This window comes from Natator depressus, chromosome 20, assembly GCF_965152275.1.
Source record: "Natator depressus isolate rNatDep1 chromosome 20, rNatDep2.hap1, whole genome shotgun sequence".
In the NCBI taxonomy this organism is placed as follows: Eukaryota; Metazoa; Chordata; order Testudines; family Cheloniidae; genus Natator; species Natator depressus.
The window spans coordinates 21556027-21571129 of record NC_134253.1 but is presented as its reverse complement, the minus strand read 5'-3'; the positions used below and the strand labels follow the sequence as shown (position 1 = coordinate 21571129).

At 53.4% G+C, this 15103-nt stretch overlaps 1 protein-coding gene across 5 annotated transcripts in view; it reads right to left on the bottom strand.

Annotated features, from left to right (window-relative positions):
- Positions 1–15103, bottom strand: part of EVI5L (ecotropic viral integration site 5 like) — an 87478-nt gene that overhangs the window by 8556 nt on the left and 63819 nt on the right. For 4 of the 5 annotated variants that reach the window (XM_074935293.1, XM_074935290.1, XM_074935291.1 and 1 more), the window contains 5 exons: positions 13701–13841; positions 7911–8069; positions 5345–5491; positions 4603–4698; positions 4290–4385 (listed from right to left, as the gene is read on the bottom strand). In XM_074935293.1, coding sequence (XP_074791394.1) covers positions 4290–4385; positions 4603–4698; positions 5345–5491; positions 7911–8069; positions 13701–13841 — 639 coding nt within the window. The remainder of the gene's footprint in view (positions 1–4289; positions 4386–4602; positions 4699–5344; positions 5492–7910; positions 8070–13700; positions 13842–15103) is intronic. The other variant, XM_074935294.1, reaches the window with a different exon arrangement.

The window sequence follows — 15103 nt, the reverse complement described above, 5'->3', positions numbered from 1 at the left end:
CTGCTTACCCACAGAGCTGATCTTGAGGAATTCGACAGAGAATTTCTTGGCTCTGCACAACCTTGGGCAAGTCACATGCCCTGTTTGTGCCTCAGTTTCCCTGTCTGTTAAGGGGTTAATAATGCTGTCCCACCTCCCAGGGTGGGGTTGTGAGGCTGAATTCATTCCTCTTTCCAAAGTGCTTTGACTCAGATCCCCAGCAGTGACAAGTGCTGCCTTTATGATTCAATATGTACAGCCAGATCCCCAGCTGGTCTAACCAGGCAGAGCTCTATGGGAGTCAATGGACCATATCCCCACCTGGTTTAAATCAGCATTGCTATACTGGAGTCAATGGGGCTACAGAAATTTACACCAGCTGAGGATCTGGCCCAATGCAGTCTAGAAACCTCGGTCACCTGGGAAATTGACAATTCAGCGTACAAAGCATCACACCGGGTGACACCGTGACAGACAGGCCTCCCCGAGCAGTGAATCCCAAAAGTCTTTAGGCCTCCTGGCAGCAAAGCAGTCAAGCACAGGTTAACGGAGAATCAGAGAACTCAGACAGATAGCGAGCATGGCCAAACAGGTGAGGCATCAGACTAGGGACAGGAGACATCAGGGTTGTTTGAATTATGGTAGCATCTAGAGGCCTCAACCAGAGCCAGGGTCCCACTGTGCTAGGCACTGCATGGACCCCGAGCAAGACTAGGGTCCCTGCCCCTTGTGCTGGACACTGCGCAGACCCTGCCTGAGACTGGGGCCTGGTTGTATTGGGCGCTGCCACACCCTGCCTGAGATTGGGGACCCATCATGCCAGGCGCTGTCAGACTCCAGCCTACCAAGATCTGTGCGTGACAGAGCAGCTGCTAGAGTCTCTGCCGAGCCCAGCTCCCCATATAGGCTTGTCCTGGGGGTTGCTGAAGGTGCTGGTTGGCTGACTCAGAAGCATACCTCCGATCTCTATCAGCTCCCCTGAAAATCAGTGACTTAGAAGCCTTAGTCACAGGCTGTTCCTCAACTCGACTTCACCATGCGTAGGTGGCTGAGGTCTGCCACAAAGACACTAGTACGAGAGTCCCGGGAGCGAATCTATACTGCGTTCAACCGGCTTGGCTTAACAGCGAAATCTTCAGCAAGTTTAAACACAAAAAGGAAGCTTACAAGAAATGGAAATTTGGACAGATGACTAGGGAGGAGTATAAAGCTATTGCTCAAGCATGCAGGGGTGTAATCAGGAAGGCCAAGGCACAATTGGAGTTGCAGCTAACAAGGGATGTGAAGGGGAACAAGAAGGGTTTCTACAGGTATGTTAGCAACAAGAAGGTGGTCGGGGGAAGTGTGCGACCCTTACTGAATGGGAGAGGCAACCTAGTGACAGAGGATGTGGAAAAAGCTGAAGTACTCAATGCTTTTTTTGCCTCTGTCTTCACAGACAAGGTCAGCTCCCAGACTGCTGCACTGGGCAGCACAGTATGGGGAGGAGGTGACCTGCCCTCAGTGGTGAAAGACCAGATTAAGGACTATTTAGAAAAGCTGGACATGCACAAATCCATGGGGCCAGATGCAATGCATCTGAGGGAGTTGGCTGATATGATTGCAGAGCCAGTGGCCATTATCTTTGAAAACTCATGGCGATCAGGGGAGGTCCCGGAAGATTGGAAAAAGGCAAATATAGTGCCCATATTTAAAAAAGGGAAGAAGGAGAATCTGGGGAACTACAGACTGGTCAGCCTCACTTCAGTCCCCAGCAAAATCTTGGAGCAGGTCCTCAAGGAATCCATTCTGAAGCACTTGTAGGAGAGGAAAGTGATCAGGAACAGTCAACGTGGATTCACCAAGGGCAAATCATGCCTGACCAACCTGATTGCCTTCTATGATGAGATAATTGGCTCTGTGGATATGGGGAAAGAGGTGGATGTGATATATCTTGACTTTAGCAAAGCTTTTGATACCGTCTCCCACAGTATTCTTGTCAGCAAGTTAAAGAAGTATGGATTGGATGAATGGACTATAAGGTGGATAGAAAACTGGCTAGATTGTCGGGCTCAACGGGTAGTGATCGATGGCGTGATGTCTAGTTGGCAGCTGGTAGCAAGCAGAGTGCCCCAGGGGTCGGTCCTGGGGCCGGTTTTGTTCAACATTTTTATTAATGATCTGGATGATGGGATGAATTGTACACTCAGCAAGTTTGCAGATGACACTAAGCTGGGGGGAGAGGCAGATACGATGGAGAGTAGAGATAGGGTCCAGAGTGACCTAGACAAATTGGAGGATTGGGCCAAGAGAAATCTGATGAGGTTCAATAAGGACAAGTGCAGAGTCCTGCACTTAGGAAGGAAGAATCCCATGCACCGCTACAGGCTGGGGACCAACTGGCTAAGCAGCAGTTCTGCAGAAAAGAACCTGGGGATTACAGTGGACGAGAAGCTGGATATGAGTCAGCAGTGTGCCCTTGTTTCCAAGAAGGCCAACAGCATATTGGGCTGTATTAGTAGGAGCACTGCCAGCAGATCAAGGGAGGTGATTATTCCCCTCTATTTGGCACTGGTGAGGCCACACCTGGAGTATTGTGTCCAGTTTTGGTCCCTCCACTACAGAAGGGAGGTGGACAAATTGGAGAGAGTCCAGTGGAGGGCAACAAAAATGATTAGGGGTCTGGGGCACATGACTTATGAGGAGAAGCTGAGGGAACTGGGCTTATTTAGTCTGCAGAAGAGAAGAGTGAGGGGGGATTTGATAGCAGCCTATGAAATGGATGGATGGAGCTCGGCTGTTCTCAGTGGTAGCAGATGACAGAACAAGAAGCAATGGTCTCAAGTTGCAGTGGGGGAGGTGTAGGTTGGATATTAGGAAACACTATTTCACAAGTAGGGTGGTGAAGCACTGGAATGGGTTACCTAGGGAGGTGGTGGAATCTCCATCCTTGGAGGCTTTTAAGGCCCATCTTGACAAAGCCCTGGCTCGGATGATTTAGTTGGTGTTGGTCCTGCTTTGAGCAGGGGGTTGGACTAGATGATCTCCTGAAGTCTCTTCCAACCCTGATATTCTATGATTCTTCCCCCTGCCCCTCTGGATTCTGATCACTCTCCACAGCCCAGCACCAACGACCTTCAAACCCCACTGTGCGCGGTGATACGTCCACCCCGCCGTCCATCAGGGCATGCCAGTGAATGTTCTGCCCCATCCACTGCAGCAGCAGCAGCCTCACTGCACCCCCCACCCCCGCCTCCCTTTCTTATGAAGCCAAAGGCTTTTCATGGGGAAGGAGATGTGTCCAGCCACCTGTAGAAGCTGTGGAGGTGAACAAACAGCCGCCAGCTATTGGCTCAGCTACACAGGACTGGGGATGTGGGATAAGTATATGGCTTCTTCTATGGCCCCATCACTGTAGTATCTGAGCACCTCATGAACTTTAATGCATTTATCCTACCACCACCACTGTGAGGCGGGGCAGGGCTATCATCCCCACTGTACAGACGGGGAAACAGAGGCATAGAGCGACTAAGCAACTTATCCGAAGTCACCCAGGGAGTTTGTGGCAGACCAGGGAATTGAACACAGGTCCCCCGAGGTCCTAACCACTGTGCCACCCTTGTCCTGGCTCTTACAACATAGGCATAGTTTGAGTTCTATATTTGGGAGGGCAGTTCCAGCCAGGCCAATGGGACCGTGCATGGGGGCCAAATTCCACACCTGCCAGAGGCTTGCAGTTTGGGGGGGCATGCCCCCCATGCCCTTCCCAAACTACGCCCATGTCTTGCAGCCAAAAGTCACCAGCAGAGAGGGTGCTTGCAAGGACAGGTCTGAGCCAGGGGCACTGCCTTTCCCTGGCCCTTCCAAAGCTCTGTGCTATGCAGCACAGAGGGCTGAGTAGTCTATGGGATTGGTGCCTTACATACGCATACAATGAGGCAGAGACAGAGGAGAGTCGTGATAATATGGGTTGCAACTAGAGATGGGCTGCAGACAAGAGCCCAGGTCCCAAATCCCCCAAATCCAGAGCTCGATCCAGTTCAAAAATTTGCTAACAGCCCCAATTTCCTGTGGGCCAGCCCAAAAGCCTGGATCTGGATTCACTCTCTGTGCCGAGGAGGGATCAACTGGAAGGAAGCTGGGTCTGGCATCTCCCATTCGGAAAGTGGTTTCAGGGATCCTGCAAGAAGGGACACTGCTATTCACCCAAGGTCTAAACTCGGACACAGGGGAGCAAGATGGCCTGGCAGGACCCTGGCCAAGGAGGAACCTGATAAGCTGCTCTCTGCCCCCATAATGGACACAGCACTGGGGGTGGGGACTGCACTCACCTCAGCCTTGAGCTCATCAATCTGGTCCTTGAGCTCCCGGATGTATTGGGAGGAGTCAGAGTTGTTCAGCTGGCCCTGGATCATCCCTTCTTCCCTCTGTGGAGAGTGGGGAGAGAGTCAGGCTTGGTCCAAAGGCGACTGGGAACAGAGATGGGGGCAGGGATGCCAAGGTGACAGCCGTTTCCCTTTCCCACCTCACTCAGAGATCCCTTCCTGACCCCCAGCTGGGATCAGGACAGGCTCTGGAGCAGGAGTGTGGTTTTTGTGCTCACAAAGATACACATGTCTGGGTGAGCTGGTTATTTCCCCGCACCTGGATCTCCAGCTCAGCAATCCGCTGCCGCATCTCTGCCACGGCTGCCATGCTGTCGGCCTCCCGCAGCCGCACCGCCATCACCTCCTCTTTGCTCTGCGGTGTCAAACACACGGTGTTAGTGCCAGCGCAATAGCCAGGGGAACAACAGGACTCAGCAAGGGGAGGGTTCAGATCCGCCAAGACCCAGCTCGAGGATATGCCATGCCCCTGCTGAAAGCACCACGAGCCTCCAACATGTCACAGAGCTGCAGAAACCACCCAGATTCTGCTGCCTGGAAATTCATCTGCGTTAGTTTGGGGTACAGCCCCTCCACCCACATACGGGCTGCATCGTCACCATGTCTGTCCTGCTGGGTCCAGGTCTACACAGGTGGTGGTGTGTTCAAAGCAGGAAGGGAAGCCCAGATGTGGGCCACCTGATCCCTGCCCCCCAAGCTCATCCCCTTGGGTTCCTGAGTCAGCACATCGGGGGCTGTGAATCCTAGGTCTGGGGAGAGGATTTCTGCACAAGCTGCTGTTAGATTCACTGTCTGGAGGCCACACCTGGGGGCTGACAGTGCTGGCTTCTTGCCACCTAGCCCCTGAAAAGCAGCCAGGTGAATTTCACCCAGTGCCAAGCAGAGCAGAGCAGAGCTGGCTGGGGTGGGGCAGGGCAGGGCAGGGCAAGGGACGATTTCCTGGGCTGGAGCAGGCCGTCCCCACTGCATTGCTGTGGCCGCCCCCTCAGCCTGGGGCTCACCTTGCACTCGGACTCCGCATGCTTGCGCTTGGTCTCACTCAGCTGCGTCTGCAGTCCTTTGTTCTGGGCAGTGAGGTATTGCAGCTTCTCCTGCAGCCCTAGGCACTCCTGCTCCGTCCGGTTCAGCAGATTACTGTGAATCTGATCCTGGGGTGCCGGGCGGAGACAGACAGACAGGGAACAAAGCTCAGGTGACAGGCCATTCTACCATGCCCGCTCACAGCAAACATGGGGTTCCAGCCCTACAGCTTCCATGGCGCGCGCGCGCGTGTGTGTGTGTGTGTAAACACCCAATACACTCCCTCATCCCCAACTGCACCCCCACCCTGCAAACACCCACATCCCCCAACTGCACCCCCACAGAACACACACCCATAACTGATCTCCATGCACATGCAATACACACCCACTCCTCACAACTGCGTCCTCCCACTCTATAGCAGCACCCCCAACTCAGCATGCCCCATAACTGCACCCCCACTGAATCCTCATTGGCACATCCACTCCCCTAGCCCCCCCAATACCCACCACACACACACTACCAGCCTGCAAACATCCACCCCAACTGCACCCCTACACAATGCACACCCACACTCCATGGCTCTGCTCCATGCACACACAACACACGTCCCCACCACCTGCACTCCCATCCCCATAAGAACGGCCATACTGGGTCAGCCCAATGGTCCATCTACCCCAGTGGCCTGTCTGCTGACAGTGGCTGGTGCCAGATGCTTCAGGGGGAAGGAACAGAACAGGGCAATTAGCAAGTGATCCACCACTGTCGAGCCCCAGCTTCCGATCATCACCCAGTGCACCCGCTCCAAACAGCCACCCCTTAGTGCACCCCCCAGTATGGCCACACTCCAGGATTACACTCCATGTGCACACAACACCCCTCGATACACACCACACACTCACTCACCAACACACTATACATGCCCACATACTCCAACACACTGCTCATGCCTGCAAAACTCACCACCCCCACCACAGTGTATGCGCCCTGCACGCATCCACACCCCCAACACACTGTACGTGCCCCGCATGCATCCACACCGCCAAAACACTGTACACGCCCTACACACATCCACACCCAACACACTGTACACACCTCCCGACCCAAACACACTGTACAAGCCCATAGCCACCCACTTCCCAACACTGTGCACGCCCTGCATACACACACACTGTGCATGCCTCCACCCCAATACACTGAACTATGCTCCGCAGTCCCCGAACATGATACACATTTCCCCCCAACACATAGTACATGCCCCACGCCCCTCCCATACCCCACCCACATCCCCCTTCCCTACACACTACCCACATTCCTGTCCTTATGTACTGCCCGTACCCCACCCCCCTGCCTACACACCACCCACATTCCCCCTCTCTATGCAGCGCCCACATCCCCATCCCTATGCACTGCCCACATTCCCCCCTGTGACGAAGTGGGACTATTCTTAATGTTTCCTCTGAATATTGTGGGGGTGCCTCAGTTTCCCATATGCAGTTCTTAAGTGTCTAGGTGGTGGGATAAGGCTGTATGATCATTGCAGAGCCCTAGAGGGCAGGTGTGTGCAGGGGTCTGGACACAGAGAATGGCCAACACCCTGTTTCCTGGCAACTGGTGGCCTGGGCCCTTCCCCCCTGCAAGGCGAGAGCTAACGGGTTGGAGAACAAAGGAATCCGGTGACCTCCTGGCCTGGGAAAGGGACAAAGCCCAGAGGAGGAGGGGCTGGAGAGAGTTTCAGTTTGGGGCTGGCTGGGGACATGGAGTGAAGTGCAGACGTGGTTGTCTGGCTCACTGCCCCCAAAATGGACCCAGCTGAGGGGTCCTGTTCTCTGCATCTACAAGCTCTGTGTTAGACCATGTTCCTGTTGTCTAATAAACTTTCTGTTTTACTGGCTGGCTGAGAGTCAGGTCTGACTGCGAAGTTGGGGGGCAGGACCCTCTGGCTTCCCCAGGACCCCGCCTGGGCGGACTCGCTGTGGGAAGCGCACGGAGGGGCAGAGGATGCTGAATGCTCTGAGGTCAGACCCAGGAAGGTGGAAGCTGTGTGTCCTGAAGACAGTCTGCTCACAGAAAGGAGACTTCCCCAGAGTCCTGCCTGGCTTTGTAGGGAGCAGTTCCAGAGCATCGCCCGGGGACTCCGTGACACCCCCCTAGACCCCACCCACATCCCCCTCCCTACGCACCGCCACACACCCCTCCCACATCCCCCTCCCTACATACCACTCATGCCCCACCCACATCCCGTCCCTATACACCGCACACATTCCTCTCCCTATGCACTGCCCATGCCCCACGACCCTCTCTATACATAGTACATGCCCCACACACATCCCCCCCTCAACTGCAGCCCCCCTTATATATCCACAACATCCCCCCCTCCTTACTTGCATGCTTCCCCCACAGCCATCACCCACACAACTGCAGCCCAACCCCACCCCTCTCCCCACTGTCAGGGGTCCTCGCCTGGGGGTACATCGGGACCGTGTGCCGATCTCCCATGGGAACGTTCCTGACCCAGCTGGCTTGTCACCCTGCCAACTGCCTCACCTGGGTTTCAAGCTCCACCAGCCTCTGCCGCAGCTCGCGGAGGTCGGCTTGGGCCTGGGCCTCCCGCAGGCGGATGGTCATCAGCTCGTCCTGGAGGTCATTCATGGTGTTCTTGCGGGGGGACTCCTTCCAGCGCCCGCCTGTCCGTGACAGATGAGCCTAGGGGAGTGGAGGGTGCACAGGGTGAATGTGTGCCCCCATGTCAGGATTCATGCACCAACCTGTGGAGCTCCTGCTCCTCGCCTGCATGGGCCCCTCCAACCAGGGTACCACAGCGCTTCTCAAGCCTCGTTCTGCCCCACTGCACTCCCACGAGGTCAGGTCATGATCCCCGCACTGCCAATCCTAAAGCCATAGAAGTGTGCAGCCAGATGGACGGGGTTGACACTGGGGACTAGAAACTAATCAATTCGGCTTTGCTGCTTAAGTGTGAATTGACCTAAGGCTTACAGGAAAAGGTTTCAGGGTGTGCAAAAGACCCAGGGTGTGACCTAAATGAAAGCCAGCATCCTGATGGGAGAATATCTCCACAAATGGGGTAAGCGTGCAGGGCTCACCATGCTGGTTGGGTTGGAAAAACTTTATGAGATCTGTCCCTATGAGCTTAAAATGTGGTCAGTGGACAGAAAGCCTAAAGATCTGTGGTGTGCAGGCTGGCTGGCTGATGAGTTTGTGGGCAGCAGGGCTGGGTATGAAGAGACCCAAAGGGGACTGGCCTAAGCCTGGGAAAGGAAACCCCTGGAAGCATCCCAGAAGGGGACTCAGGAAAACCCAAAGTTGGGGTACGGCCGATGGAGACCTCCTCCAAGGGACATCTGAGACCTGCGGTATAATTTCTGTAGGAAAACAGGGCATAAGTGGGCAAAATGCCCAAGGGTAAGGAAAGAGTGGCCAAACAGAATCTTCAAAGTGTTAACCTGGCCAACGCCCAGGGCAGAGGGGCTAAATCAGCGTCTGTCCGAACGGGAAAGCACCCTGAGCTCAGGCTCCAAGGGCAAACTGTGACTCAACTATTGGAGGAAAGCAGTCATGTAGTCAGCCCCTCAGGGACACGCTGGACAGTGACAGAGGGGCTCCCAATCCAGGCACCAGTACATATGTCCTGCTGTCCTCTCCTGTGCTTAGATACATCTGACCCCTATAGAGAGCAGCAGGTTGTGGCTAATGGGAAGACATTCATGGGGTGCAGAGATTCTGGGTCAGAGAGAAACTGCATCAAACCATGTGTGGTGCAACCCCATGAAGTGCTGAATGGCTGTGTAACCTAGGTGAAGGTCCCAAAAGTGAAGTCATTTGCCCTGCCTGTGGCTCAGGTCTCTGTGCGGACACAGGAAGGATCGGGGTGGGGTGGGGTAGTTGGGGTTCTCCGAGGATATCACCTTGGACACCCTTTGGGAAATGACTGTATCACTCTAAGCAAGGATCCAGTCCCTGCTTCTGTAGTGGCCAAAGACTTGAATCCAGGGAGCCAGAAGGCTCAGAATGAAGGTGTCATAGAACATGCAAATAGCCTGGTGGGCAGGGAGGAGGGGTTTTCCCCCCTGGCTGCTAACACAAAGGAAGAGCTGCTAAGCTTAAGACACCTGCCTGTCTGCCCTGTAGCTGAGTGGGGCAGAGGGGTCACCTCGCCCATCTCCACATGTGAGATGTGACAAGGAGAACTGCCATGTTTGCCCTGTCCACGGGTGCGAGAAGCCCCAGAGAAGGGTAATGCAGCTGGAAGGCTGCTGCTGGCTAACAGAGACCCCTGGTCAGAATGTGGCCCTGGTCATGGTGGGTTTTCCTGAACAAGAGACCCCGAATCATAACCCTCCAGAATAGGGCCCGAGAGAGGACTTAGTCCTGGGGGTGGGGGCAACAGGGTGACCCCAAGAGGGGAGATGGGCTCCTGGCATATGCACAGCTCTGGGGTTGGGACACCCTGCATCCCTGCCTCACCACACCTTGGGACACCAGAGCCCCAGAGATGTGACTGGGTGAAGACCCAAGGCTCAAGGGCTCACTCCCTAATCCAACCAAGAGGTAAAGGCACCCCACTTTGCGGCCAAGATGGCTGACTCATGGAGGAATGTGGGCTCATTGCACTCCTCACTCCGGCAGGACCCCATCCCAACTTTGGGATGGCAAAAGGGCACAGAGCTGCATGAAAACTCCTTATGCGTGCCCTGCTGGTGCCATCTAACAGACCAGACCCGAGTGAGGACATGAAACTGCACTGACTTGTGTATTGGGCACTGTACATTTGATTGATTAGCAAGGGTGCTAAATGAATCTTGCTAGTGCCTGGTAGAACAGCTGCCAAGGAAATGTGACAGATGCTGCGGCATCTATGGATAACATTGGGGGTTCGAACGTCCCTAGGTCACTGGTTAAAGTGACCCTGCTCAGTTCAGTCTCAAAGGGGGAAGAGAAGTGACAGCGTGGGAATTCTCTGTAATATTTTGTAGGAATACTGTGTGTGCCTCAGTTTCCCCTATATGCTGCATTGTCATCTGGGGGTGGCAAAGGGCTGTTTACTCTCGGGCAAGCTACCACACAGGTGGAAATGGTGCCTGGCTCTCTGTGGACTGGCCCGTCATTGGAGAGTCAGGGAAGACAACGGCAAAGCCAAACACTGGAGCATTTGCTACCTAGCAACAAAGGACCATGGATGGTCCACACCCTCCCCAGGAAGCCAGCTGTGTTTGACCAGTTGGAGAACAAGGGACTGACGAGGGGCCAAGCCAGGAACTTGAACAAGGAAGGAGGACACAGAGGGACAGAGCAGGAGCCAAGGGTGGGCACTGCTTTGCTGGGACTCCAGGCTGGCCAAGATGAACCAGGCTGTACGTTTCTGTTCTGTGTGCTGACCAAGGACTTTCTACGCTGTGTCGCAGACATCTAGCAATCCTAACTGCTTCTGCGATGCTGGCTGAGAGTCAGTGCAGCTGCTGAAGGGAGGGAGTCCGGTGCACTTACTGCTCCTTTTGAGTGTACAAGTCTCTTTCAGGTGCTTGCTCATCTCAGCTGGACTCACTGAAGGGAGATCATGAAGTGAAGCAGGAGTGCTGAAGACCCTGAGGTCTAAGGAGGCGGTGAGGCCGAGTGGCTCACTCTAGTGAAAGAGTGAGACTCTAAAGGGGGTCTGGCACACTGAAAGGCGTACAGAGGGGAAGGAACTTGCCTATAGTTGCTCTGTGAGCCCGGGATAGAACCCAGGAGTTCGGACTCCCCGCCCCCACTGCTCTGTCAGATCATCCCAGGCTAGCTGAAAGACATTCCATACTGAAGCACAGATCTGCTGAGGGTGAAGGGAGCTCTTACCCCCTAAGGCTGAGCTTTGAGGGAAAGTGGACTGGTCTGTGACCCTGGGAGCCAGCTCACTTTGAGCCTAGATACCCGAGCCTGTGACACCATGAAGGAAATTTATGACAAACAAGGAGGTTGTGGACGCTTCTTCACTGGAGGTTTTCAAAAGGAGGCTGGAGCCACCTGTCTGGGATGATTTAGACACAACAAATCCTGCATCTTGGCAGAGGGTTAGGCCAGGTGACCCTAGCGGTCCCCTCTAACCCTATGATTCTAACCCCCTGCCACGGTCCTGTTCCAGGTTGAGATTCAGGCCAGTTTTGAGCTGATTCAACTAGTAAAAGCCCCAGAGGGGCAGATCTGAGGATCACAGAATCCCAGAACTGTAGGGCTGGAAGGGACCTAGAGAGGTCTTCTAGTCCAGCCCCCTACACTGGGGCAGGACCAAGTAAACCAAGACCATCCCTGACAGGTGTTTGTCCAACCTGTTCTTAAAAATCTCCAATGACAGGAATTCTACAACCTCCTTTGAAAGCCCATTCCAGAGTTTAAATCTCCCTTGCTGCAGATTAAGCGGATTACTTCTTGCCCTACCTTCAGTGGACATGGAGAACAACTGATCTTCGTCCTCTTCAGAACAACCTTTAACATATCTGAAGACTGTTATCATGTCACCCTCCCTCCTCAGCCTTCTTTTCTCAAGATTAAACATGCCCAGTTTAACCATTCCTCACAGGTGAGGTTTTCTAAACCTTTGATTATTTGTTGGTCTCCCTGAATTCTCTCCAATTTGTCCACATCCTTCTTGAAATGTGATGCCCCAAACTGGGACACAGGACTCCAGCTGAGGCCGCACAGGTGCTGAGCAGAAGGGGACAATTACCTCCCATGTCTGATATACAACACTGCTGTAGGTATACCCCAGAATGATGAGAGCTGTTTTTGTAACTGCATCACATTTGACTCAGAGTAGACTCATAGACTTTAAGGCCAGAAGACTTTAAGGCCATCATGATCATCTAGTCTGATCTCCCATATATTGCAGGCCACAGAACCTCACCCACCCGCTCCTGTAACAGACCCATAACCTCTGGCTGAGTAACTGATGTCCTCAAAGTCACTGTTGGCTCATATTCAATTTGAGGTCTACTATAACCCCCAGAACCGTTTCAGCACTACTACCACCTAGCCAGTGATTCCTCATTTTGTATTTATGCATTTGATTTTTCCTTCCCAAGTACAGTACTTTGCACTTGTCTTTGTTGGATTTCAACAAATTTGTCAAGGTCATTTTCAATTCTAAACCTGTCCTCCAAAGTGCTTACAATCTTTCCCAGCTTGGTGACTTCTGCAAGTTTTATAAACATGCTGTCCACTCCATTATCCAAATCAGTAATGAAAATATTGATTAGTACTGGACCCAAGACTGACTGCGGAGCCCCACAAGATACAGTTTGACAGTGAACTTTTTACAACTACTCTTTGAGTTACAGTCTTTCAACCACTTGTGCATCCACCTTATAGCAATTTCATCTAGACCTTCTTTAGTTTGCTCAGAAGAATGCCTTGTGAGATTGTCAAAAGCCTTACTAAAATCAACATATATCTGTGACATTACACCCCATATTCTTCATAGAAATATGATGATACAAATATGGCATGACTAAGATATACTTTACGCAAGATGGCTCATGTAAGATATCATTGGAAAGGTTATGATTCACTGAATGTGATTATCCAATTTGTATGCATGTATCCTTTCTGTATCTGAAGTTAGGAATATTGACTATGTAACAACTACAACTGTGTGTGTACTTGGAGGAACGCCCACCAGATAGCAGGCAATCCTCAGTGCAAGACAGTATTATTTTGGGTTTATTCCCCCAAAAGGGGTGTGCACACGAGTGCTGGGTGAATCCTCTCACACAGAGCTGACTTCAGTCTGTGTCTGTAGCTGGGTGGGGCCCTACCTGTGTGTTTGTGTGCTGCAAGAGGCCACAGAGCCTCATTCAGCAAAACAGGGAGAGGAAGTCCAGGCTGGTGGAACAGGAGGGGCTCAGTGAGACAGCAGTACATCAGGTGACATCCCAAAGGGGGGGTCTAACCCGTCACAATATCATATCTACAGCTTTCATGCATCTGCTAGGCCAGTAACCCTATCAAAGAAGGAAATTAGGTTGGTTTGGCACAATTTGTTGGTTATTACTTATTACCCTATTATCCTTTAGGTGCCAACAAACTGATTAATAGTTTGTTCCAGTATCTTTCCAGGTACCGAAGTCAGAGTGTTCTATCATTCCCTTGGTCCTCTGTATTCCCCTTTTAAAGATAGGTACTGTGTTAGCCCTTCTCCTGTCCTCTGGGACCTCACCCATGAGTTCTCAAAGATAATCGCTAATCAGATGTATCACTGGTTGTGGGGTTGTCTCTGCCCACGTGCTGGGGTCAGGGATGGGTAGCTGGCCTGGTGGTGAGTGGAGCGGACGGGGAAAGGGGCTTTACCTGCCAGCTGTCATTGAGCTCCTTCACCTGCAGCTGTAGCTCCTTGAGTGAGGTCAGTGCCGCCACCTCACGTACCTTCAGTGCCTTGAGCTCCTCCTGCAAACGGGCCACGTTGTTCTCGTCAGGCAGTGAGCTGTTCTTCTGCAGGGAGGTGGGGGCAGAGGGGGTCAGACTGGGACCTCAGCAGCACAGGCTTCTCTGCTCTGACCACTGCACTGTGCTGCCCACCTTTCCACATCCAGGCTCTGTGGGCACTGAGGGTGCTCCCATGGGTGGGTGTGGGCAGGGAACGAGCGCCACAGCTGCGCACTCATATAATTTGGGGCTAGGGTTGGAGCCTTTGGAAGTGCTGCTGGAGTTCAAAGTGACATGCTGCTCTGTGTGACCCCCCAGCTAGCTCCTGGAAGCAGCTCCCTGAGACCGCAAGGCCACCCCCACCCCCTAATATTCAGCAGGCTGCACTCCCACCCTGGCTGTAAGCAGAGGGCAAAGAAGGATATCCCAGGTGGCTCCAAGCTTCCTACTGTTGGGATCTCCCGACAAAAAGGGACAGCAGCATGGCCTAATGGGCAGCTCTAGCCCTGGCATGGTGAGGACACAACCTGGTCCCATCTAGAGAGAGCCACGTTTGCACCCTGACCCTGCTGGAAGCGCAGTCCCCAACATGGTGGCTGTTCTAGAGAAGCTAGACCACTGGCTGACAGTTCAGGAGATGGGACAGGCTCTGGCTCGCTCCCCTGGAGATATCTCCTGGGATTTGTCCAGAGCAGCACAAAGTGAGAAGACCGGAGCAGGGGCGGAGACCTGGGGCCTGCTCTCTGCTCACAATGGTGGAATTCCACTGGCGTCCATACAGCCCTGTTGCTGTAAAGGGACAGTCCAGCCTGGGTAGCAAGAAGGGGCTCATGTTTATACCCACTTCTTGACTATAACAACTGCAGCAGGGCTGAGCGCGCTCTGCAAACCCCCAGCTACAGAAGAAAAGAGGACAGGCATTAGCACAGCCCAAGCAGAGCCTCTCTGAACTCTCATCAGCCCTTGGGCACTGTTGGAAAGGGGGGTCAACCGAGTGGCTTTTCTATAACACGCTAGGGAGCAGTGAGCTGAGGCCTCGTCTACACTGTGGTTTCAGCCCTGGAGAAGCTGCACCAGTGCGGATCACAAGGGCAGATCTGGTTTGAACTGGTGCAGCTCATCTTGGCTTTACACCAGGGTGAGCTGTGCTGGTGGAAACAATCTTTATGCTGGGTTTGAACCAGTGGCTGAAATCCCAGGGGCAGATCCCTGGCTGGTATAAATCAGCGCTGCCCCATGGGAGTCCGTCCATAGAGCTGTGCCTGTTTACAGCAGCGGAGGCTCTGGCTGCCAGTGCAGACAAAGCCACCCAAGGAGCTCTGTGATTG